Source organism: Cephus cinctus, unplaced genomic scaffold, assembly GCF_000341935.2.
Source record: "Cephus cinctus unplaced genomic scaffold, Ccin1 Ccin1_scaffold0310, whole genome shotgun sequence".
Taxonomy (NCBI): domain Eukaryota; kingdom Metazoa; phylum Arthropoda; class Insecta; order Hymenoptera; family Cephidae; genus Cephus; species Cephus cinctus.
Window position 1 is genome coordinate 369,320 of NW_014333013.1, and position 25,701 is coordinate 395,020.

The window sequence follows — 25,701 nt, forward strand, 5'->3', positions numbered from 1 at the left end:
TATATATCTGTATATCATTCTCGTCCTCGGTATCTTGTTACCGTCTCTATCCTTTTATCAAAGGTGAAGAGATAACATCATCGACGCAATTTTCTATCAGCTTTCAATAATACAATATGTAAGCAGTAGACATCGATTAATCTGTACAAGTCCACGCCTTAATCTCGGTTCAGTCAGATCTACAGGATCTAGGTAAAGACAAATTAGTAATTTTTTCGCTTTGCTCGAGGTGATGTATATATTTTTTAATATTCTCAGATATAAAACTGCAAACTTTAAAGCGTTATACTTGAGATTATTGTAATCTACATTCTCATAATGTTTTATCTGACCGGAATGGTACGGATTTGATAGAATTTGAGGTGTTTTTAAATTGAGTTACTTCGTTATTCGTATTTTTATGGTTAATCACGTATGCTGTTATCATATTATTGAACGTGCAATTTCGATTGTAAACAAAATGCTTGTCTGTGTTCCTTCCGAATATTATATGACAGTCATATATTTTTATATGATTGAAAACTGACTCCTATGGTTCCATGTTCAAGTGGTACGTTTGGAGTGAACAACCAGGTACCTACATATAGAATTATTCAAAAGTATGAGTGTCTGAAAAATCCATCAACCGAAAGCCTATCAGATATAATATTGATAACAAAAGTTAAAGATAGTAAGATCGTGTGTTGCCTGCTCTTTGTTAGAACGTATTAGAAATATAATATTTATTACAATTTTAAAAAACGAATAAGTTATTTTAGTACACGTTTGAAATTGCCCAATCGATTAAAATCAATTGACTTAACATTATGTATATCGATAGTCGCATATAATAAAAAGATTCTTTTTACCATTTAGCATGACTTCAAAATTCAAGTCTATGTTCAAGAGACAAGCGTCTCAGTCGGTACACTCACATGTCGAGAATACAGAAGAATCGAGTGCAATTATGCAAGAAATGTACGCGGTATCGTCCGAATTTATGGTCAAACCAAGTATATCGAGGGACAATCAAGAAGCGGAAAGTTCAATAACAATTCGTGCGAAAAGTCCTCGAAGACGCTACAGGTAGAGTGACAAGTAGTATTCGATTGATATTGAGTCTGAATAACGATGGTTATTTTATCAATCTATCAACACAGAACTTCATTAGGAGCCATTGAAGACTTGTTGCAATGTCTGCTGTGTATGGAAAGGTTAAAATCACCAAGGATGATGCCATGCCAGCATACATTCTGTGAGAATTGCTTAGCAGAACAAATTATGGATCCAGGAAACTTGGGTGAGTATATAAATTTGACTGACAATGAAACGAATATGGAATATATCGTAAAGTGTTCGAAAGTGTTGTAAAAAAATAAGAATTGGTAATCCGTAATCCCAAACAGTACAAAGCCAGATTTGATACGTTATCGCCTCGCGAAATTTGAACGTATGAATGAGTGGAATATCGATTGGTGCAAACACTAACTCGACAAAGCTTCACATCGATTTACGTACATATGTCGATTCTGACAGGGCGTTTAAAAGCTGAAATAAGCGTCCTGAAAAATATGAATCAGACTTTAATATTATTTTGATAGCATGAATTTTCATACGTCAAATATTGGAGTATATTAAATAAAATTTTTTTTTAAAAATCGTACAATTTATTCATACTACAAAAAAATGATTTGAAAACTGACTACTCGTTGATGTATCTCTCATGAAGTGTATGAAAATTTATTTTTATAGACAAAGTCATGCAGTGTCCGCTGTGTCATTTAACGGTGGTGGATTCGACGCCGGAAAAATTGCCGACAAATTTATACATTGAAAGCTTATTACGCGTGATGGAGAATCCTGGTGACAGTCTCACTCATTTTGATTCACGTAGTCCTATAGTCAGTTTTGCCCCAACGACCAATCAGTCTCAGACTGAAAATCGGGCGGAGAAATTAATAAGATGTAAGAAATGCGGCACAGAGTGCACTCGTGATAACAAATGCAACCATTGCAAGCAGGTGAGACAATGTGGTTAATGACTCATGTTTACATAATGAGCAACTGTATAATAATAATTAATAATTGTAAATAGATATTTTGCGGTGTATGCTGGGTGGCGCATATGGACGAATTAAAGGAGCTACTTGGAAGTATCGCCGAGCAATTAGAAGCCACAGCCAACAGATTCGAATACAGAATCGATGAGTTTCGAGTAAATTTGACTTAATCAATTTATCTTTTAGAAACCTTCCTTTCGATTTATTCTCAGTACCTATTCAATGATGTCGTACCACTATTATTTATCCTCGCAGGCTAAAATCGACGCCTTGAAGGAGTCTATCGACAAAGACATTGAATTAAGGATCGCTGAGCTAAAGCACGAGCGCGAGGAGAGAATCAAGAAGGCAACGGCAACGGCGTCGAAGGGCGAATTTTCCGCTGAGGAAATAAAACAGCGAATATTTAAGATACAAGCAGAAGTGAATGAACAGAAGGACGCGACTTACGCCACGCTAGCTGACAATCACGAAAAGGTAATCGTATACCCATTTACGGAGTGATTTCCTATATTGACACGTCACTCGGTTCAGGCACGTAAACAGATACCATACAATCTTCCTGATATACATATATTCCTCCTTGAAAGACCGAGGAGGCGCCCAAAAATCTTAAACGATACCACCGAGAAGAGCCTGTTGAAACGTATTTAAAAGTGGCCTTTTTTCCAAATAAACTCTGGACCACCCCACCTGTCCAGAGCAGGGTCTCGCAGTATTGATCATTCGGGGATGAGGAAGGTGCGAGGACCAGGGGTACGCGGAGAGCTGAGGAGGGTAACAGCCAGGAGGACTGGGAGGATGCTGGATGGGTCGCAGGGTTGGTCGGAGGGTGGCTAGCTAGAGCAAACCCAGCATCTCTCGTAACCAGAGTGAGGGAGCCGAGTGCACAAGCTCGGTATGGCGAAGCGGATAGGATAGGAGCGTAGTGTGTATAATGGTATTGGTATATAAGGCACGAGCAGCCAACGTCTGCCGCTGACAGCCCATTACCACTGTACAAACGCAAGTCCAGAAGTTCGCCAGGGTAGGTAGGATTGGGGTAGGAAAAAACTGGCAAGTCCGGGAGAAGGAGAAGATACGTAGACATGGGTAGAGCAAGCTGGACCAGCATCGCCTTCAATGGAGAACATTTTGTTCGAGAGAAATCCTAAGGGGAAGACAGTGATGTTAAACTTTGAGAAAATTCATTTACTCATAAGGATTAAAAAACGAAGTCCTTCAGCTTCACTCAAACAGGATGGATCTTGGATGGAGCCTGAAAATTCACATAAATCCGGAAACTCCGGAGCTTATCAATATAATTCTTATCATATGCCATTCGTATACTCAGTAAAAATCTGACGTTTCTTTAAACTTGCAGATCAGTGTTCAGCAAGATATATATTTTTATCCACGGATATACAAACAACATAACTGGACACGAGAACGACCATTTTACGTACGAGTCTCAATATCTTCCGTATGATATTTAAACATTCAAATTCATACGCAACGCGTGATTGTTTACACACGAGTATGTTTGGTCTATACGATTACACGTAACGCGGTACGTATATACGGACGGTAGAACCCATTGCGAATCAATTTTCCCGGTCTTGTCTTGATCCAGGAGCGAGGCTGCGAGGGTGAGCCACGCTTGCCACGCCTGCCACCCTCATGAAGCACCCCATAAGCCACGCCCGCCACCCTCGACCAAAGGCCCGAGGGCTAATAATTCACGTCACGAACACACTCCACCATAAAGAGTCAACTACAGGCTTCTGTATTCCATAGTTATCCTCGCATAAACGTTATCCAGTTGCAGTAACTGTTAATTACCGATCATCTTTATAACTTATTGCCACCCCTAGATCGCTCGTTTAATTTTAGCTTCCCGATACGGAGCGATAGTTATTAATTAACACGTATGTCAATAGTGTTAACGATCATTACCAATTACACTATTTATGCATTTGACGTAAACAATCGAATCAGTAGAATGTGTCTTTAATAATAGCACTGTATTGGCTAACATCGATAAGTGTCAATGAGTATTTTATCATTAGGGAAAATATTTTTTTCTTCTAAATCTTTCATAGGGTACATAGTGTAAGATTCGTGTGTTAAGGGGTTGAAGGGTAACGATTAACAATTTTTTAGTGCAGAACACCGCACGCGTTGGCGGTGTCTACGTCCCTGAAATTAGCCACAGTGACATATTGTAGCTATGGGGTTGCAAAAGGACTGCTCTATAGATACCCTGTAACTGAGGGGTACTGTCAACCCTGGGAAAATCAACTGACGTGTAACTAACAAGCGTGTCATTAATTTTAATATGTATGTTTATATAGCACTGGTTAGGGAATCGATGCTGGGTATGCCTAATTTTACAGCGACTCTTGTGCGAGTCTCGTCCACATCCTGAAAATGGGAGGAAATGATTTTAATATATTCTCCCTTGAACTTCCTGAAAAAACGTGAAATTCCGCACAACCCTTTTATACGTACACAAAGAGAATTATGAGCGTTAATCGATGCCAGGCATTGCCTTGTTTGAATGTTCTATAAAGGCTTGTTCACAAGTTAACGAGCAGTCTGAAAACAGCTTCACTACGTAGTCAAGATTAATTAGCGATAATAAGACACAATTAAAATATCGATAAAACGAATACCGTTTAAACATCTTATATCGTTTGTTTAGACATTGCAATTGAGGTTTAACGGTATAGTAAATTTTGAAACAAAAAATACATTAAAGTCCACGAGTTCGATTTTTGGATTTATATAAAAATTACAATACTCGTGGTAATTGTAAAGTCGAAAATGTTAATTTTTTCAACGCACTCCTAAGATTTATCAAAGGAATCAATGAACCCAAATGAAATATGCAGAGCAATGCAGTTGACGTTCGCCAGGATATTTTGAGATGCACCGATGCGACACTAAACTGCGGCCAATTGAGAACACCCTCTGAACTACCCTTACTTTCTGGCACTTTACCTAGAGCCCCTGGTACAGTGTGGTCGCGTGTCGACGTGTGCGGTCTTTTGTCAATTTTTCACAGGGTGAACCTCCATGAGGCTACGTGCAAAGACACGTGTTACAAATAGGCTTGGTGGCCTACAGTCCGCTTGGCGGGTTTTCACTCAGCAGGATTTCACCAGGCTGAACTTCTTGAGTAAATCAGATTGGAGCAGTGTCTCATTTGAATATTTATGCCACTGGGAATCAAGACCACTTTCAATCATCACGATGGATCCACTGAGAAAGCAAACTCGATCAAGAGTTTAGATTCGCACAAGCATCTCGAATTCATTGAAAGTCTTCCTTTATCTTCTAGGTCAAGACCTTTTTACTCTTGCACCACAAAGCAAGTGACGTAATGGCTGCTATTGCTGCATGGAAACCGGATCTCTCTGACGACGTTGACTACGATGAGAATAAGCAGAGACTAGAAGTCACTAAAAGCAAGGAGAATGTAAATCTTTACTACAAGTAAGATATACTTTGATTTCTACTGAGTTTTTTATAGTTCTTATCACCTTTTTTTTTATCAGGAGCAAAGCATTTACTCCAAAATTGATTGTTGGTGGTGAGGTGGTGCATCGACCGTCGGGACTAGCTTTCGATCCTTGGAGACAAGTAACCTTCGTCGCGTGTCCGGGGACAAGTCATATCGTTGCACTTGATAAGAAGTTCAAGGTGTTGAGAAGAATTCAGCATAAGGATATGTTGGCTCCTCAGGGTATCTTATTCCTGGAGGACATGGAAGAACTTTTTGTAACAGGTAAATAATTGATGATATTGATTAACGTTTATTTTTTTATAATTCTCAATTTTTTTATTCAGATAAATGGAAGCACTGTATCTACGTGTTCAATAAAAAGGGTGACTTTATACGGCGTATTGGTAGCAAAGGCATTGGCGATACGCAATTTCGTTCTCCGGAAGGAATAGCTGCTCATCCGAGACAGAATCTTATTTATGTTGCTGATACTGGCAATGATAGAGTTCAAATTCTTCAACCCGACGGTACTTTCTATGGAAGCATTGGACTCATCGAGAAACAAGTGACGAATGTTACTTTACATGGGAAAGTTGTTAATACTACTGCCAATCATTTTAATCAGCCTACCGATGTGGCTGTATCTTTATCCACCATTGTTGTGGCTGACTGTGGTAATCATAAGATCAAGGTAAAATATTTCTACGTATTTACATATTTTTATTTAATCATTGAATATATAGTTTTTCGTTAATATATTCTTTTCAGGTTTTCAGTCACGATCTGCAACATATCAATACAATCGGCGGTCCCGGATCAATCAGAGGACTCTTTAGGTTTGTGGATATTTACTTTATATTTAATATGATAGAAGATTTTCAAAAACTGTTCAGAGTCATGGAAAGCAATAATATTTATGTTATATCACGGCAATGAAAATAATAGATTGCCTTACTAAATTCTGATGTATTATTTTATTTCACACTTTTAGATCTCCCGAAATCGTCAAAGTAGATATCAAAGGAAATATAATTGTTGGTGACTCCGGAAACGGTCGGATCCAAATATTTTCACCGGAAGGAGACCTCCTGAGAATTTTAGGAAGCAGAGGTACCAAGACTGGTCAATTTGGATGGGTATCCGGTTTGCTGATTAAAGACAATCTAGAAATCATAGTATCAGACAGCAAGAACTATACCATACAAGTATTTTAAAGACAAGAAGAAACAATTATTTCTCTAAATAATGATATATAGATATAAGTATATAACTGATACGTTACAATAAATAATAAGAGACATAGAATGTAATGTATTATAGAGTAAAAGTGTAACGCATCGTAACTCATCAATTTATTTAACTAAGTGTAAAATTCCCACTCGACACCGTTTGCTTTTCCCAACCACAGAGATCCAAATATCAAACAGATTTTCGGTAAACCGTGTCCAACCACTCGTATAGCCTCGTAAGCATATTTAACCAATAAATAATTTAGCAAACAAATTGATCCCCTAGGACTATAAACAGATACTTAGAGGCACGCGCCCGCACAGCCAATCAGAGTGGAATGAAATTGTCACGAGGTAAAGATCCAAAGCAGTGTTAAATTATACTCAAATCAGAGAGAATAGCGGACAATAAATGACCGGTTAACAGGGAGACCCCTACTGTGAGAACCAAGAGGGGGCCCGCGGCGTGAAATCTCTATTATAGGGGTTGGTAGGTACCCCTTGTTGTCCGGGGATGTACTGGTACTGACAGGGTACTCTACGGGACTTCGGGCCCTCGGAAATAATGTAATCGCAAATTAAATGTTTACTTGGAAATCGACAACCTTAAGGATGTTACCGAGGATACACTTCTGTAAGGTTGAAATTCCCTTTGTTAATTTTACCAGAAAATTTATCCCGCGCCAGACTTCCATAACCTACAAAGCCACAATTAATTAATCGGCCCAATGATCAAATTCGAGTTACGAAGGTAAAGCCGTGGGAGTAAACTGCGATATGACGTCTCCGTAAGATTCTGTGAAAGACATTTCCTAGAGCACACCGGGAGTTATTGTGATAGATATAAAAAAAAATTATCTGAGGTACTCATCTCGGTTTCTAAATGACGGATCCCCTGTGTCATGACGAATTCAAATAAATAATGGTTACTGTGACACAATACCCTCTCTTGAAATTTGTTACGGCGATACTTGAAATGGCACGCTCCTGCTATTTCTCTACAAATCGGTACTTCGACGAGAGGATGATACTCGTCTGTCATTTGTCAGATCTGGCTCGACTCGATGATCAAGAAGTAGAGAAGCCATGATGTTTTAGAAAAACATGTAGAAGCCAAAATTATTATTTTCCTCCATGGTATGAATGGTGGTAAGGCAGTTTTTTTATTGTGTAGTGAGGAGCGATAATATCAAAAAATTCAAATTACCCGCGGCTCCAAATGATTAATCCCTTTAGGACTACAAGGACACCCGTGTTCTCATACGCTCGAAAGCTAATCCCAATTATTGGAAGCGCCCTGGACAATAAAAGTTCTTTCGCAGAATCTTCAATGCTTTATGGCCGGTCACAGAACTACTCGATTTACTTTAAAGTACGTCGTACGACAAAACTTTGACAGTTGTACCTACAACCCTTCTAACCTATTGTCATCGTATTAACACCTTGCATAATTGCGGCACTGCATTTCATTGTGTACTAAACATACCTCATTTGAATATTGGTCTATTCATATCATTGAGAAGGCTAATATTTGAGCTGTAGTTTCGTACCTGTGGGGACGTATTCGATGAGCTGTTTTACCGATCGAGATATTTTCTCAGGCTGTCAGCTCGGCGACCGTTCGGATATTTAAACTGGTACGTCGTCATTCAACAGCGTTATTGAAACCATATGGAATTCATATCCTTGGTATAACCAAGTTTTGATTAAGGGATGGAGAGGTCTTTCATACGTAACTACATTAAATATATTATTCTTAGAAAAATTGCAAAATTATATCAACTGTCAGCTGGCGTCGTTTCTTTCGTCAAAATTGTTTTCGGATAAAAGGGTTTCATAACGTTTCACTAGACTAAAGCATGGCTCACCAAATTGAAACGACCCTCCTACCATACTATACCCTCTCACTGGTACATTCCCTCCAGTCCCTCTGCATGTTATGCTTCGGAAAATAAAATTTAGACGGCAGTAACAATAAACCACAGAACCTCTCGTCCCCACGTTTCGCAGATAAATGCGCTATTAAGTTTTCGCCAATGAGAATTCGGGCTGATAATCATTTTGCACAGCTCGAATTCCCATTGGTCGAAAGCTCCGCCCAGGGGTTGGTATCGATCATCCCCTCGTGATACAATTTACCGTATATAAAGCGAACTCCCCGGGGACTTTAGTGATAGTCGGAATTCAACCCTTATTAGGGATAGAGTTTTCATTCGTAAAGAACATAACGGTTGTTAGCTAATTTTAAGAAGTGCCGTTCGTTAAAATTTTTCATTAAATTTACGTAACGTGTTGAGTTTTACTCGAGAGGATCTTTGAATGCATTTTTATGTGAAATTTTATGAACAAGTCAATTAATGACTTTGTAAAGTCTCCTTTTCGTTGTGGCCTTAAAGTGTGTCCTTTGAAATGGCATCACATCCCGCTTACGATTACGAAGATCGAAGTCAGAGAATTCGACATCGCGTTGGTACGACGTCCAGACCAGCTGACTCCACTGTCGCCTGTTCTAGGTGAATAAATATTTAAAAACATCGATACTCTATAATTTCGTTTGAAAGCAATTTTCAAAATTATTTGCAACAAATATTTATGTATATTTAAATTCGAGATTTTTGTAATCAAAGTTATTTTTTTCATACCGAGATACTTGTTTTGGCCTGTGTCAAATTTCGAGTTTCAGCCACGTATAATTACTAGTTTTGTGTAAAGGCAAAGTTATTGAAATCACATGGCGATCGGTTTCTAAGAAAGAAAACAACGAATTTCCCTAGTTCCCAATACTACGTCGGACCAAGCAGTGACATCAGCGAAGAGGATCTGTCGGAACTGCCATCTTGTGTTTACGCAGGTAGACCAACGCAACATGTGACCCACGCACCTCAGCACACGCACTCGCCTTTGCATTATCACATGCCGGTGTCAACGCCAGGTACACACATTCATTTATCCAGTTTTCTTATTTCAAGTAACCTCTGTGATAAAGTGCATTTTCATCTGAAAAATGTTGCACAAAGTAAGCATAACCTATTTGCACAATCTGCCATACAATTTTGTCAACTAAATATGCCTATTGCATAAGGTTTGTACCATTTGACAGATCACAATGACCCGGATATGAATGGCGTGGAGGAAGGTTATTATCCCAACGGCAGCCCATACAGAATTCAGAGACACGCTGCAAATATTCGCGAAAGGAAACGTATGCTGAGGTAAGAAACGGTCCAATTATAATTATTCGATGTAATGTTAATGTTGGCAATGAGGATAAGTCTGCTAAAATTTAGAAGCAGATTGTAAGCGTAATTGCGATTTTTAGCAGCATCAACTCCGCTTTCGACGAGCTCCGAGTTCACGTGCCGACATTTCCTTATGAGAAGCGATTATCAAAAATCGACACGCTAAGACTAGCAATAGCGTATATCGCGCTTCTCAGGGAAGTTTTAGCGGCAAGACTTGACCCTTTGACCTACGTCGAAAGGTGCCTTAGAGGTGAAATAAGTGGAGAACGTGCCGAATGGAACACCAGTGGTAAGAGAAATTTCATTGTGATTTCATAATTAATAATAAAAAAAATCAGACAATCAAATTTCTTTATATTAATTTTTATTTATAGATCTCACGGCACGACTATCGTGGATAAATTGGGAAAATCTCGGCGTTAATCCAAATCGACGATCGGTACTGACCACCCTCGCCCTCACTACGGACAACATGAATTAAAGTCAAGTCTATTCGTCAAGTTGTTCTCTTTCTTTGTAAATACTTTCAAGCTGGAATAGAGTGCCAAAGATTTCGTATATTAAGTTCTAGTCTACGTGCAATACGAGTAACGATATGTATTTCGTATTTATTGTATAGGGAGCCTAGCGTTAGTTAGTACGAAATAGTATTTTATTTGGAATAAGACAGAGATTCCTGAAGCTGTGAGCATTGCATATGAATATTGCCGTGTGTTTAATTGGATACGCGTGAAAGCACAATAAACATATATTGATTAATTACAATGTCATTCATATATTTCAAATCCTGTAGAATTAACGTTATATTATATGATATGCCGAGTGGCCACCAGATGGTGCTGCCACCCATGAAGAATTAATGGACGGCGGGACACAAACAATCGAGATACAAAAGAGGTGTAATGTCCGACAGGTACTTCGTTCAATTGGTTTTGGCTACCTTTATGATAACTAGAATCAAATATTCTCCAGGGAGATACTCATACTCGCAACTAATCATCCAATACAGTCAGATATTGTAAGAATTTTCTTGTACATCGTCTCTGAGGTAATATATTCCTGCTATTAGTTTAGGTAAATCCGTCAGGTATACTCGTCGAGTGGAATAATAAATGGCGAACGATCAAGAGAACCATACGAATATTGTGAGCCATACTTCCTTAGAAATCGACGAAGATATCAGCGTTATCGCAATCATTAAGCGAGATACATTGTCTGGAACGTCGAAGAAAATCAAATCTACCTGCATGAATGCGATAAGCAGCGAAGACAAAGCCGAGATGATCTTGATGGATAAACCAGTAAAGCAACAGAGAAAGAGTGCCAACCTAGAGAATACTCAAGTGATCGAATTGAGCGATAAAAATTCTAAAATGAAATTGCGGAAGCAATTCAAAGTCGAGATGAACAGTCCAGAAACGTCAGAAACAATTCAGCACTTATCTGGGAGCAGTATCAGCGAGAATTTGGATATTTTGGAAAAGTTGCCACCAGGAACGATAATTATTAAACAGGAGAGTAATAAAAGTTTTAAAGAAGACGGCGAATATATTCATGAATCTTCCAAGGATTCTACTGAGACTAACAGCAGCTGCGGTAGCAGCACGTCTGGAGCGGCTGAAAAATCAAAGAGAATGCATCGAGCACGCAGGACGAAAAAGTATACACTTAAAGATATTATTAAATCACCATAACATAATATTTGTGTATTTATTCTCAGAACTGTCGAAGTACGTCGGAATCCTATGCGTGGCTCTAAGAAGAACGTGGACAAGGATTTCCCACGACCAAGACAGAGACTCTTAACAGCCAAGAGAAAGGAAAATCCTATTGAATCGGAATCAAGCAAAAGGACCAGAGGACCTACCATGCCCTATATGAATACTAGATCTGTCACGAGGAAATTATATACAGTAGGAGCCACGTATCAAGCGCCATCTATAAAGGATGAAACAGAGTGGAAAGAATGGCCGGTTCACGGGATGCACGAGAGACCGGCTTTTCATCCACAGGTAATAAATATATATTAACGTGATCAGCAGTGTTTCTAAGCACTTTTTAATGTAATATATTTTACATAGGCGGGTTTAGCTGCTGAATATATCGGTCGCTACTTTACAACTTTAGACGGACGTACTTATCGGGAAATAGTGGATCAACCTGAAATTGAAGTTGTATCAGTAGATCCGCATCCAGAAAAAATGTCATTGATGAATTCAAGGAAAAGAAGTGCAAAGGGTAAATTAAAATGTCGCGATCCTCTCAGTATCGATCCTGAAGAAGTTCCAGCGACTGTCGAAGAATCATTTGATGTATGTATGCACAATAGTCTTCATTCTGTACTTGCTTACTGTGCTCAAAAAAAAAGGCCGGCTTATCAGGAAAATATGGAAGAGAAAAATGAGGTTTTTAATAAGTCTGACCCATTGGGTGTGACGGATATGAAAAATGATGCCAATCTCGTCTCCACAAAGGAGTCTGAGGAAACTTCAAGAACAGGTATTGGTACTGCTGAAGTTAAAGAGAAGGAATATGACGTACAAGAAAAAGATTTTGAAAATTTTATTCTAAGGGATGATATGTATAAAAAGAAAATGGATAGTGTCATAGGAACGGGATGTTTTTCCAAAAAAGAAATATCCAAAGATATACCAAACGAATTAAACTTAAGGACACTGGAAGATTCAACTATAAGCGATGAAACTTTAATGGAGATGTCTTCTATTTACACGAATTTGATACCTACTGAAAGAAATATTTCGACTGTTGACAATTCCTTAAGCAGAAACACAGTTCTTACAAAGCGTGTACTAAAACCTATTTTTTTAAATAATCCAAATCAATCAGCAATTGCCATAGATCTTTCTCTTAATTCTCAAAGACGTCTAGAGAGCCATAAGGTTCCTGCTTCGTCAAAATTAATTAGCGATGGTTTTTCACTTCAATATCAGAACAGCAGTAATAAAATGATAAGGAATTACGTTCCGCCAAATTCCAGTCCCAATGTATCCTTCAATTCAAACGAAACTTCGGAAATAGCACGAATCTTATCGGATTACAATCAAAGCTTAAAGAAACCTGGCGTGGAAAGTGTTTATCAGTCATCTTCAAAAATGCTAAATGCTGAAGTCCTGCGCACAAAATTGAAACAACTTAAGACTCATTATTATCATAAAAACGTTACTGGATCAGGAAATGAGTTGATAGAATCAAAATTTCAGCAGAGAACGTCAAAAAATCGCTCTTTGGAAAATAATACCGAGTCACAAACAACAAAGTTATTGAAATTGGACGACGAAACTTTTCACAAGAAAGTGGACGTTAAACGTCCAGAAAGTAACAGTGATATGTCTGAGAATATTGATAAAACAAAAACAATAAACTCGTTGAGTCCCAAGACTGAAAGTCGTATGAAAAATAAAGAAATTAATATCAAAGATAATTACGGCATAGAACGTAAGGTAGAATGGCTCGAAGAGTTACTTGAAAATACAGCAGTGCTGTATTGTGCTGCAACCGGTGTACATCAAAACGATTTAGCCGAATACATTGATACACTGGATGGGCAACAGAGTATAAATTGGCTAGAGACACATGAGGAGTCCATATTGTAATACTATGAATTTTTCAAGGAATATGTATTAGTAGATTAATTAATTTGGAATTTATTGTATTATTATTATTATTATTATTATCATCCTTGCGCAATAAAATAGTTAATATAAAACGACAACGTTAATATAACGACAATATTTTCAGTAATTTAATCATTCAAAAGTATTTCTCCATATATATGATCCAAATGATTCACAAATACATTTATAGTTCTGTTTCTTTAATGAGTAAATTGTCAAAGAATAGTGACGCATGCAGTGTCAGGGTTTCAGCGATCCTGATGCATTTTTTTCTGACTCACCGTTGTATTATTTTAAATAGACATCGACAGTATCCAGTAAACCGACTTATCGAATATAATAAAAAACATTGAAAATTCAATGACAACAGTGCATTGCATTCTGCGCATTCCCAGTGTATACTTACAAAAGAAAGAAAGGCATCGCCGAAGCTAACCTCAAAAAAATTCCAATCAAATATTGTAGAAATGCTCAAATACATTGTTCCGATTTGTCGAAGCATTCTATAATACTTATATCTTTCTAAGATTATCTCTATATACTTCATATGTACGACATCAAGGCATGACGTCTTCCTTGGAACGATATAAATACAACGTACAGTGTACAAAACGACCACCAAACTGATTCACATACTTTTCGCGCGAAATACGATCACTATAGACTCATCATAAAAACATCGTTCTATAGGCAGCACTGATAAGAAAAATTTGCATAAAAGAATCGCCGTTTCTTCGTAGCGAGGACCATCCCGTCGTTGATACCTGCGTGTATAAATAGCATACAAACAACCAGGATCGCGAAGTACAGGAAGAAGAGCGCGATAATGCCCAGGCTTCGTTGTCATTCCCTGTTTTGTCGACGCTTACGACGTCTATACCTATATAAGTCAAATAACAATAATAATAAGAACAATGAAATAATTAGATAATAAAAAATAATGATACACCTTACCTTCTTCTTTCAGACTCAGATTCACTGCACTCGCTGACACTTTGGTTGATATCAACTTCCTCGGATGAAGATTCATCTTCCGTTTGACGCTTCGCTTTTTTTACATTACTTTTTCCCGATTCTTCGCTCTTCGACTTACCCGACGTCTTAAAACTGTCTGTAGACTTCCGTTCTTTTCTCTCCGAAGATTTCTTCTCCGACTTCCGTTTCTGCCTCTCATCCTCGCTAGAGACTTCCCGTTTGGAGTCTACGCGAGATGATCTCTTCTTGTTCTCACGCTTTTGGACCCGATCTTGCTTCGACGAATTTCGGGAACTCGATGTAGAGTATCCAGTATCCTGCCTGGTTCTTCTAAAATTTAAAAACAGTACAAAGGATATGATGAGTAAACAATATTTCAAAACTCTCATACCGTTTACTCCGTTCCACGTTTCTGGGTGAAAGGTCATATCTGTCCATATCTTCTGTCGAATATTCGCTATCTGATAAATTCGCCTCGGCATCTCGATCTTTACGTTTTTTCTTCTTCTTCTCCTCCTGGTATCTTTTGCCACGTACGTCCTTGCACATATCGCCTCTTGAGATGATACTAATATTTGTCATTTCGTATCTCTCGCCTTTACTCTTTTTACGCTTGTTCTTACTCTCACTCTGCACTACGTACAGTCTGTACAACTGTAGAAGTATTACCAGGGTGTTCTTGCACGTGAAAAAGATATTCATATAGCTGACTATTTGATAGTGAACTATGAGTATGAGTCTGAACGCAAGAAATGGACCATCCTGTAAAAAGAGAGAATATTATTTAATAATTATTTTTTTCAAAGATATTGTCAAATCCGTAACTTACTTGAAGAACCATATTTAAAGCTATTCCCCATACGTCGATGCTGCAGCAACTTGTTTCTGATGGAACTTTCCTCTTGATTGCACTTCCGGATGATAATCGAGATTTCCTTGACTTCGTTGCTGTCAATACTACTGTGAATTGCATCAGTGACCATGCCCAAATTCCTAAGGTTAGGTACACTAAGACTGGTTCCTGTGCGATTTTGTCTTCTTTGAAGGAATCGAAGAATTCAATTATGTCAGCTGCAGTACCGATGTAAACCAATAGTAATTGACTTAATTGATCTCGAGTCAATTCACCCTTAGGTAACATCCATCGTCCGATTATTAATATAAGCATTAAAAATTGTTCGATTAAGGTCACCCAGGTTTCCGTTGATATTTGAATATCCGGAAGTCTTATATTGACCTAGTATCATATATAATGTAGGATACTTTTAGCACGATTATATGTATAATTTTAGTATTCAAATTGAAATGCAATATTAATCATACTCACGCCCAGTGCTTTTTCCAAACTTCTTAGATCAGCTCCAGCCAAGTTTGTCAGATTTAAATTTTCTGAAATATTTATATTTGACTCACGCATTCTCATTCTTCTATCGACCTTGTCCAATTCCAACAACCAAATAGCAGGTACCACACTGCCCAGGTATAAAAAGACAGACGGACAAAACCTAAAATTGTATATGCCTAATTATATGTATATGATTTTCAGATCTATTATATCCTAAATGTGCTCCAGTTATAAGAATGTCTTTTATGAGGTCAATATTTTTTTGACCTATTTCCACGAGGGCATGGTCGATATAAAGTATATTCTCTCGCTATCCAAGGATAGCTAATGCCCAATTTCCGTCTGTCAAATCTCGACGCTCACACAAAAACACATCCTCATTCAAGGGGCGGTCTTCGTAGCACTATAAAATGTTATGCTCTGGAAAATTGGCTTGTTAGGTGTTCCTTAGAAGATAAAATTCTCCAGCTCAAAGCGATTTACTGAGCGTAACAACTAACAGATACTATGTAATTGAACTGCTTTTTAGAAAAACGAATTTTCCATATTTTCAAAAGCACTTACATTAGTCAGTACCGCATTAAAATTTTTTACAGATCTAAATTCATAAATTTTTTTCACTTATCAAACGCAGTGGTTAGAAGTTTAAATAAATATCTAGCTAATGCAACTTGTTAATCTAATACATAACTGTTACAATCGTTACGTTATTTTCATATTATTATATAGCAATTATCTAGAGTTCGAATAAATGTAAAATACGTTTATTGAGTCACCTTAGGATAACTTACCATTTCCATTCTTGATTTTGCTTTATAGTAAGCGTGAAGATACCCTCGAAAAAGAGTAACAATATTGGACAGCTTAGATACCAGTAAAGTGGATTTCTTTTGAATGTTGTCACCTGCCAAATGGCAATGAAACCATGTGCAGCGAAAACCAATCGTGTAATTATGGCTTTTACAGTTGCAATAAACTTAGCCATTGTTGGAAAGTTGTTAAAATACTTGGCGCGGTTGCATGTCACATTACCACTTTTAAAAGTAACAAGCCTCAACGCATAGTTCAGTGTAATTTGTTCACAGTACACCCTTGCATTATTATATGAATCATAACACTTAAAAAAATAGATACATCGATGAAATCAACGCAGAAACATTTTCTCCGCGAGAATAGCAAGTACACGAACTGCAGAAGAAGCAGTCAGAATAGGGACAGAAATGTCCTGCGCGTTTCTAAGCTTTCAAATAGTCGCGCGGGCGTACTGTGCTAAGCTCACTAGCATAATGACACACAGACACGTCTAATTTATATAGCAGTGAAATCAACTGTCAATCAATTAGATTTTTAGAAGCAATAGAAGCTGTAAGTAATGTAGATGAGACCTACGTTAAATCATGTCTGTTATATTTTCGATATATGATACTGCATATCGCCGTACTATAACAGTACGGTGTAATCAAGCTGTTTACAAAGTGCCATTTCAACATGCACTGGTGTATAAATGAGTCCTCTAAAAATTAATCTTAGGCATTTCCAAATGACGATAGTCGGACGAGAAAACTTTAAATACGGTTATAACTCGAATTTGATAAAAGTCCAAAATATCAGACCTGAAAACGCCCCTTGTAATATAATAAGCGTAAGTATTAACGTCACAAAATGAATCAAATATCTATGATAGACCGTAATATCAGCAGATGGTTATTTTGCGCAGATTTAAAAAAAAATGTAATAATATGAGAGTAGATATTTCGTTTTTATACTTATCAATAATTTTATTCAATGGTTAAATTGCTCAAATACACCTTATTGCCTAATAATTCATATAAAAACACAAACTTAAAAGTAGCATGAATCTTAACGCGAAGTTATGTTGTTATCTGCGTACAATGGTAAACGTAGTTATTTTCGCATGATATACCCTAATCAATTATTGTCTTTTGATTACACGAGAGGATAACTTGCGGAACTGGCAATACCGCAGTTGTTATCCTTATTTCTTGCCATCTTGATGTAACCACGGTCGCCCCACGTAGGTCCCCAACTGTTCTTCACGAGCCAATACTCATCACCATTCTCCTCAGTTCCATAGCCAACAACCAGTACACCATGGTCCAGGTCCGTGGATGAGCAATCGGGTTCATAATAGACACCTATAATGTAAATAAATGTTTAATGTATATTGTTTTGTTTATATATTTTAACATGATTGTCATACGCGGAACTAACCTGAGGAGTAAAATTGGAAGGATTGATGAGATGCGTCAATGGCAACCGATAGAGGTCCGACAGTAGCAACAGCAGCCAACAATTTTTTCTCATTTCCTTCAGGAATATCTACAAATCCTACGTCTTCAGCTCCACTGTTGCGGGGGTTGTATCTGTGAATTGTTTGTTTATAGTTACGTCATAGTTTATTGGAGTAGTGATATTGCTAAAAATAATTATGATGACTTTATTCTTTTACCGGCATTTGTCGTCCTCGGCTTCATAAGGATAAGTCTTTTCAGTATCGACACCTTTGTTATCCTTAATGTACTGGAAAGCTTGATCCATAAGACCTCCGTTGCATCCATTGTTTCCATATTTGCCAGAACAATCAATTAAATTTTGTTCACTGAGAGACACGAGTACTCCTGTTTGCCTAAAGTGCTGTCCTTCCAGGGCTCCGGTCTATAAGCATATTATTTCAGTTCATACTGAATTTTATTGATTATAATTAAAAATACAAAAGAACCGCGAAATACTAACACTTGAAAATGCCCAGCAAGATCCGCACTGCCCTTGATCTTTAACAGAAGTTACAGCACCTTTCTCTCTCCAGTCAACGGCAACTGGAAATTCAACATTTGCTGGCTCTATGAATTTAGCACCAACTGGTTTTGGAACAGATCGTAACTGCAGATTTCCTGTCTTGTTGAATCCATTCAGCGTGCTAACGAATTCGTGATGAAGCTGAAATTAAAAGATAATCTTGTAAATGCAACCTGATAGGCTTCCCTTGAAATATAAGTCACCAAACTATGTCGTTATACAGGAAACTGTATGTGCATGCTTGTTATTTAATATTTTCATAAGTAGTTTAGCAGAATATAGCTGGAATAGTAGAGTTGCTATAGAGTGGTACTTACCATATCTCCGTATTTGTTCAGCTTGAGTTTGTACGATACTAAACCCATTTCATATTTTGCATTGTGTTTTGCAATTTTATGTCTATTTTCCATAAAGATTTTCATCCTGAATTTTTCTTCGACATCACTTTGATACTTCTTCTTATGCTCAATCTGTAATATTTCTTTTATATTAACTCATCCAGGTCAATACAAAAATATTTTAAAAAACAGGGGATAGATAAATAAGCATCACGTAATTATCAATAGAAAAAATAACATTCAAGAAGTAATAAAATATATCTTAAAGAATGTTTTGACATTATAAACATATTTGAATCTTATAATAACAGATCTATTATCTATATAAAATATCTGATAACGTGTTTATAAAAAAAAAATAATTTATCTTTGTTATCATGTTTGTGATATCATTGGTCAATTTGCAATAACGAAGTCGTGACTGTCTTAGACCGAAACGGAATTAAAAATTAAAATATTATAATGAATTACCTTGTAGGTATCCCACTCCTCCAAAACAAGGTCAAAGAAGGAAACTGCCTGCGTGACAGCTATCACTACAGCAAGTATGAAAAGGATAACCTTCATGGTTACAAGAATTTAACTGTAAAAGAAAAATCATATGGAACATATCAAAGGACAGTTACAAAACACTTGTTCATCCTAAATAACTACTGTTACTAAATACTGTTTCTTTTCTACAGCTACAGTATTTCTGATGCAATAATATGGAAAATAATCTTTCCCTAGCTTCAACTTCGTTTTTTCTTTTCTTTCTTTGTCACCATATCCCTGAGTGGGGTATGTGCAAGTCTTAATTTCAATGACATATTCTTGCTCTAACTCGAGCATAACATAAATTCATGTATAACCTTAAACGCATTGAACACGAATGAAATATTTAACTAGACAAATGAAATCCAATTCATTAATTTCATAGATCAAGATGACTTATCAATCCACGAAAATAATATATATTTAACGCGAAGTATCTTTTGTTCACTTATGACGTACAACAGACTGATGACACATCGATTACAAAACAAAGAAACAAGCCTCAAATTTTTGTAAAATCCCAAAGAACATAATAGCAACACACAACGCGTTTCTCTCATACAAAACGTAGTATAACATAACGCGACATAACGGCATATAAATATTTTCAAAAAATCATCTACCTCAGCCTATTTCTAACAATGATATAACGGAAAGTAGACTATTGCGTCGCAACACAATATGGAGTTCGACCATGAACTTTACGTCTGATCGTCAGCAAACATAAATTTGACTAACAAATAGTATTCCAGAAGTATACAAAGGATGACTTACCCAATTACTAATACCCAATCAACTTAATGCGCTAAGGCAAGATGCAGACTGCAAGAAGGTTCCCGTACTAATGAATAGTAAATGACTGCGTTACTCGTATATCCATCCACAAGTGACACCACGTGATCAAAGAGAAGTGGGTTCATCATTGGTGATCCATAGAATTTTATCTGATCACGTGAGGTATCCTTTTATTTTGTTTGTATGATTTCATCAGTCATCATCATACGCCTGTCGAGTCATATTGGCGATAAATAAACAACGCCTTTATCAATTGACATTTCCATAGCCAGTACATAAGCCTGTAAATTGCTCGAAAATATTGGTCAAGTAGAAAACTCATTCTGCATCTATTAATTAAATGAGCTACTATAGCTATTTCTTAGTATTAAGATTAATTATGTAACCCGCTAGCCAAAGAAAAGGCCTAACGGGGGATGCGAGACAAGGGATCTTTCAAAGGGTTTTTATCGAACGTAGTGTTATGCAGTGGCGAACTATATCGTTATAGGCTTAGTTTCCAGCGTGCAAGGTTGAAATAGAGTTACCAATCAAGTTAGCTTATTCTGCTCAAATCTCGTTTTTAATTGGTTAACTCTATTTCAACCCTGCACGGTGGAAACTAAGCCATAGTTTCAATACGACATATAAGATTCCGCCGCTATGACTTCATGAACGGATTTTGTTAGTTAAGGAACCAGTATAGAACAGACAATCTTTTATTTTAGTTTCAATACGACATATAAGATTAATCAAGTTAGCTTATTCTGCTCAAATCTCGTTTTTAATTGGTTAACTCTATTTCAACCCTGCACGGTGGAAACTAAGCCATAGTTTCAATACGACATATAAGATTCCGCCGCTATGACTTCATGAACGGATTTTGTTAGTTAAGGAACCAGTATAGAACAGACAATCTTTTATTTTACTCTCTGGAAGACCTTTTCTTACAAATGCTCGACTGAAACTGTCCTTGATACTACATTTTTTAATAACGTAAACTTAGTCTAACGGGAACGAGGAACTTTGGACAGGAAGGGAGGGTTTTTTATGTAGTTGGGAAATTTCTATTTTAAAACGCAGGGAAAAAGGATTTGTATATTTTGGGGATTAAGGATAGTTTTATGATAGGGAAAGTCTAGGGAATTTCCAGGGTAACAATTCCGTAATGGCTATATGAGCCGTTCAGTGCACACATCGAATAACTCCATAAAACAAAAAGTTGAGAAATGCGATGAAGTAATGTATATTGTAAATTACTTATTATTCAATGGCCAAAAAAATTGTGCCGTTTAATGGTGCTAATCTTTATTATTCAGGAAAGTTATTATAAATATAAAAAGTTATGACTATACCAAGTGCTTTGACACTTAAATTTAAGATTTTTCAAAAAGTGGAGTTAATCGATGTGTGCACTGAGCGGCTCATATTATAATAGAGGGGCATAACAGTAGTCACAGGCGAGAGGAGATGATTTTAAAGAGGCAGTCTCAATTTGGAGTCGAATACATAAATATTACTGATGTGGTCGCCGTGTGGATTCGTTTATACATGTCTTCTTCTACGTTCTGATTCACATTCATATTATTCTAATAAACCTACAAGAGCACCTGCAAACCCACCCTTCTAATGAGTTCTTTGAATCCTGTTTGGCCTTCGTGCTAAGGCCCCACCCGGACATGCATATTACTTTTGCATTCTTATAGCACTGCTTATCGAATTACTCAGAACTGTCAATATTTTAACATTTGTAGATTGTGCATTTCAAGTGATACACAGTTTACAATGAATTTTATTTTATGCCATGGGTCAAGTTACATGCAAAATAATCTTATTGCCTTGCATTGCATTATTAAGACTTGGAACTTTGTATGACCTACAATAGGATTATAACTACGTATGTCGCAAGGGGTTTTGTTTGTTTCCTTTTTTCGCTAGGAAATAGAACACTGGTTAAAGTCGATATGTCTTTGATTTTTACTTATTATCAGAAGTTTTAAGATAATTAAAGCAATTCAGAGCAAATCGATACGTAGGCGGACCTCTCTGTCATGTTGTAGACATATGTATACCAGTTTAATCTAATAAAACGTTTCATAAGAGCTTCAAATTGATTTCGATATTACATCTCTGCGTTTCTTGTAATTGGGATTTTCGTCAGTCTTTCATATTATATTTATTGACAGACAGTGAAGAGACATGAGATTATTTTTCTTTAAAATATTGTTCTTGTTACAAACAAATAAATGAACTGACGTACAATGATATGGCTTACTGATTTTTGGAATAGATCCTACTTATATACTAGTTTCTAAATTTATAATACTTAAAATGGCCAAATAGTTGGTAACATCGAACTTATACTCCTGGAAGAAGAATGGTGCAGTTAAAAGTGGCCCCAACATGTTGAAACAGAGATATATCTCTTTCTCACTTCGTAATGTCCAGTTCCCCTTACTGCGCAAGTGCGCAATTTTACTGACCTAAGAAAACCTAACCAACCTAATGCGAAACCCGAGTACATGAAGACTGGAGGAATTCAATTGGAAGCAACCGTTGTTATGATGTAGTGCACGCGTGCACAATGAGAGGAACTGAATGTTGCGAACAAAAAGAGAGATATATCTCTGTCTCTACATGTTGGAGCCACTTTCCACTCATTGCTAGAGTAGGCTATTTTCCTTCCAGGAGTATAAGTTCTATGGTTGGTGAGGCTGCTTTTCATTATGGCGGATTCTTAGCCAATTGTAACTGATTGTACCAAAATGGCAGGTCGTGATCAATACGATATTACTCCTAGAAACCGGGAAATTCTCGAATTTCGAGCTTCACGACGGAATGCTTTGCGTCAAGAGTTTTTAAAAGAGACTCTGAATCCGCACAGACATGCAAGTGGTATAGGAGGCGCGGTTGTAAGTATTTTGGAATTCTAACCTAAATTGCGTCTTTTCATTAAGTTCTGTGCACAAAAAATATTCTAATAGATATTAGCAAAAGACTTTTGGTAAATTTTAAATTATTTCAAATTATTTGTTGCAATAAATACATCTAATAATTGAATATTGAAAAAACTTGCTTCATTATGTAATAGCCACTATATTGATGTAAAAATTAATTGATTGACAATGTTTTTGTGGCATTATAATGATTCTTCTTGTTCATTACGAATGTGCATAACATATTAAAGGCAAATTTGTACTTTAAGATATATAACATTTTTTTCACAGTTCGATCAACAACTGCAGCGGCTCTTTTCATTGGATGCTACACGTGCACAATATGTGACAGCAAAAGGAAAAAATTTTGCGCAATTTGCTGCTCTAACTCTATTTCCAATAGTATCAATTATCCTTGTGATAAACAAAGTCAGGGTATGTTATATATAATGTTTTACAAGTTGTTATGTTTAATTTATATCTGTTTTCTGTCATTAAAAATATGTCATATAGTTAAAGATACTATTAAGTATATATTTAACATTTGTTTCAATTTGAATAGAGCGTGGAATACAGTTGGATTTTTTGTTTGTCCTTATAGCGTGACAAGGAGACCGAAATACGAACAGGCAAAATTAGCTACAGAGATAGACACGTCAAATTTGTATAAATCATGGAAAACTTATATCTGTCATAGTGAGAATAATATGTAATTAGGAAAACATTAATAAAGCATATGAAGTATAAACATTTTTGTTAGTGTCTTCTGTCTATTGCCATAGTTTACTTCTCAGTTCATGAATGTTGTGAGTACAAAGGGATCTTTCTACTATCATTTTATTTCTTAACATATGTAGTGTATATCCAATAGTTTTTGACTTAACAGTGCTGTAAAAATAAAAGCGATCCTGAATTGAATTTCATGAGCCCTTTGTGTCTACTATTCCAAATATGTTTATGAAACAGAAAAATAAATATATTTTTATACAATTTACTTTTTTCGAATTAATTAAACTGAGTGTTTAATTATTTAAGAAGTGGCTTTCTTTAAATAAAGTATTTTATGATAGATATTTTGAAATATTTATTATATGGTGCTTCTTTCACTATCGATCTTCGAGTTGCTTGTCTCGAGCAACGACAGCATCATCAAATTTAACCATGTATGTTGTACCTTTATGCCAATGAGCTGTTACTTTTGCAGGCTAAAAAGGAATAACAGATTGCATATTGATTTCATGTATTTCAATAGTATAACTGTTCTTTAAAAAAAAACATACAGAACTTCATATATATTTTTCACATAACATACTTACAAATCCAAAATCACAAAGTACAGCTTCAACAATTCCTGCTACAAAAGATGCACAATTTAGGCTTCCTTTGTCTTTTGGGACTGAAACAAATTTATTAACCAGTGCTTCTTTTTCTATAATATAGTAAGTACGCTCATCATCATTGGCATGCTCTAACTTATCTGCCTCTCGACCAAACAGACATTTCCAAAGTGTGCTTTTAATAAACAGTAAAGCATTCAATAATTTTATTTCACGCTTGCCACTTTTTTCACGGACGATAAGTAGATCTGTAATTCTGTGTCCAACTTCCGTGCCCATTTCAGCTAATCTACAGTAGAATATTTGTATTATAAAATTACAATAAATTTTAGTTCCATTCCAGTATTCAGTAATATTACTTTATAATGACTCATCACCCACTTGTTTTGCAGTTCTGGTACAGTGTAAACACGATTTTGACAGTACTGCACAAGTTCAGAAAACAGAAGAGCATAACAACTTAGGCTAACCTCTCCTTTGCCTTTGCTTAGTGATTTATCTAGTATGCTCGTACGAGGACGTATCGCTGATATCGTTATACTTGTCATGTTTAGAACTAACAAATTGGGAAATAACTATTAATTTTTTTATAACTTATAGTATAAGTTATAAACTTGACGAGTTACATTCGTATGATTTTAGTTCAAGCACTGAACTCTAACCACACAGTGGTTCAAGACAAACTCCATATTTGGCATTTGACAGACCGAAGATATTAAAGTTCCTAGCACACGAAATCGATTTTAGTGATTCAAGTAGAATAAATTCGCGCATACACACTGCAAGGTTCAATTTGAACTGGACCAATCCATGCCAAGTTTTTAAAAATGAATTGTTTGAAAATCTGAAGGTAGAATAAAATTTTCTTGATTTCCATTTTTACTGAATAATTGCTGCAACGTGGAGAAAAAGCAATAATGCCGTAATCCAATTTGGTAATAACAATTTCTCATAATAAAACGATGAATAAAAAATAGTTTCAGTTTCGGAGTACGCGTATATAAGATCACAAT

General features: G+C 36.4%; 7 protein-coding genes across 11 annotated transcripts; 4 read left to right on the top strand and 3 right to left on the bottom strand.

The window, feature by feature from the left end:
- Positions 1-6,871, top strand: LOC107266442 (RING finger protein nhl-1). 2 transcript variants are annotated; one of them, XM_015736919.2, is made up of 11 exons: positions 1-192; positions 856-1,065; positions 1,140-1,279; positions 1,732-2,000; positions 2,075-2,194; positions 2,295-2,516; positions 5,362-5,516; positions 5,579-5,808; positions 5,871-6,217; positions 6,295-6,362; positions 6,518-6,871. In XM_015736919.2, the coding sequence occupies exons 2-11, from the start codon at positions 857-859 to the stop codon at positions 6,738-6,740; spliced, it is 1,983 nt and encodes a 660-aa protein (XP_015592405.1). In that variant the 5' UTR covers positions 1-192; position 856; the 3' UTR covers positions 6,741-6,871. The 2 variants fall into 2 exon arrangements, with proteins under 2 accessions (XP_015592405.1, XP_024939435.1); XM_025083667.1 differs by lacking the exon at positions 1-192 and adding an exon at positions 257-573 and having other exon boundaries at positions 6,518-6,740.
- Positions 5,672-17,604, bottom strand: LOC107266438 (transmembrane protein 26). Its single transcript, XM_015736915.2, has 7 exons — positions 16,744-17,604; positions 15,935-16,112; positions 15,437-15,844; positions 14,999-15,369; positions 14,587-14,937; positions 14,039-14,512; positions 5,672-5,777 (listed from the first exon to the last, which is right to left on the bottom strand). Exons 1-6 carry the CDS (start codon positions 16,935-16,937, stop codon positions 14,476-14,478), a joined length of 1,539 nt encoding a protein of 512 aa, XP_015592401.1. The 5' UTR covers positions 16,938-17,604; the 3' UTR covers positions 5,672-5,777; positions 14,039-14,475.
- On the top strand, positions 9,128-10,756 carry LOC107266358 (basic helix-loop-helix transcription factor amos). 4 transcript variants are annotated; one of them, XM_025083676.1, is made up of 5 exons: positions 9,128-9,268; positions 9,530-9,771; positions 9,856-9,967; positions 10,075-10,286; positions 10,372-10,756. In XM_025083676.1, exons 1-5 carry the CDS (start codon positions 9,165-9,167, stop codon positions 10,476-10,478), a joined length of 777 nt encoding a protein of 258 aa, XP_024939444.1. In that variant the 5' UTR covers positions 9,128-9,164; the 3' UTR covers positions 10,479-10,756. The 4 variants fall into 4 exon arrangements, with proteins under 4 accessions (XP_024939444.1, XP_024939445.1, XP_015592237.1 ...); XM_025083677.1 differs by having other exon boundaries at positions 10,078-10,286; XM_015736751.2 differs by having other exon boundaries at positions 9,530-9,687.
- Positions 10,934-13,641, top strand: LOC107266357. Its single transcript, XM_015736750.2, has 4 exons — positions 10,934-11,015; positions 11,067-11,657; positions 11,718-12,009; positions 12,079-13,641. The coding sequence occupies exons 2-4, from the start codon at positions 11,110-11,112 to the stop codon at positions 13,609-13,611; spliced, it is 2,373 nt and encodes a 790-aa protein (XP_015592236.2). The 5' UTR covers positions 10,934-11,015; positions 11,067-11,109; the 3' UTR covers positions 13,612-13,641.
- A 100-nt stretch (positions 17,605-17,704) lies between the features above and the next one.
- Positions 17,705-20,566, bottom strand: LOC107266439 (cathepsin L1). Its single transcript, XM_015736916.2, has 7 exons — positions 20,416-20,566; positions 19,579-19,690; positions 19,087-19,239; positions 18,707-18,910; positions 18,423-18,628; positions 18,185-18,336; positions 17,705-18,108 (listed from the first exon to the last, which is right to left on the bottom strand). The coding sequence occupies exons 2-7, from the start codon at positions 19,672-19,674 to the stop codon at positions 17,900-17,902; spliced, it is 1,020 nt and encodes a 339-aa protein (XP_015592402.1). The 5' UTR covers positions 19,675-19,690; positions 20,416-20,566; the 3' UTR covers positions 17,705-17,899.
- Positions 20,567-22,984: 2,418 nt separating this feature from the next.
- On the top strand, positions 22,985-24,099 carry LOC107266414. The gene is made up of 3 exons (XM_015736869.2): positions 22,985-23,327; positions 23,643-23,786; positions 23,953-24,099. The coding sequence occupies exons 1-3, from the start codon at positions 23,181-23,183 to the stop codon at positions 24,019-24,021; spliced, it is 360 nt and encodes a 119-aa protein (XP_015592355.1). The 5' UTR covers positions 22,985-23,180; the 3' UTR covers positions 24,022-24,099.
- Positions 24,100-24,115: 16 nt separating this feature from the next.
- Positions 24,116-25,573, bottom strand: LOC107266413 (trafficking protein particle complex subunit 5). The gene is made up of 3 exons (XM_015736868.2): positions 25,070-25,573; positions 24,668-24,977; positions 24,116-24,556 (listed from the first exon to the last, which is right to left on the bottom strand). Exons 1-3 carry the CDS (start codon positions 25,234-25,236, stop codon positions 24,458-24,460), a joined length of 576 nt encoding a protein of 191 aa, XP_015592354.1. The 5' UTR covers positions 25,237-25,573; the 3' UTR covers positions 24,116-24,457.
- Between the last annotated feature and the right edge of the window lie 128 nt (positions 25,574-25,701).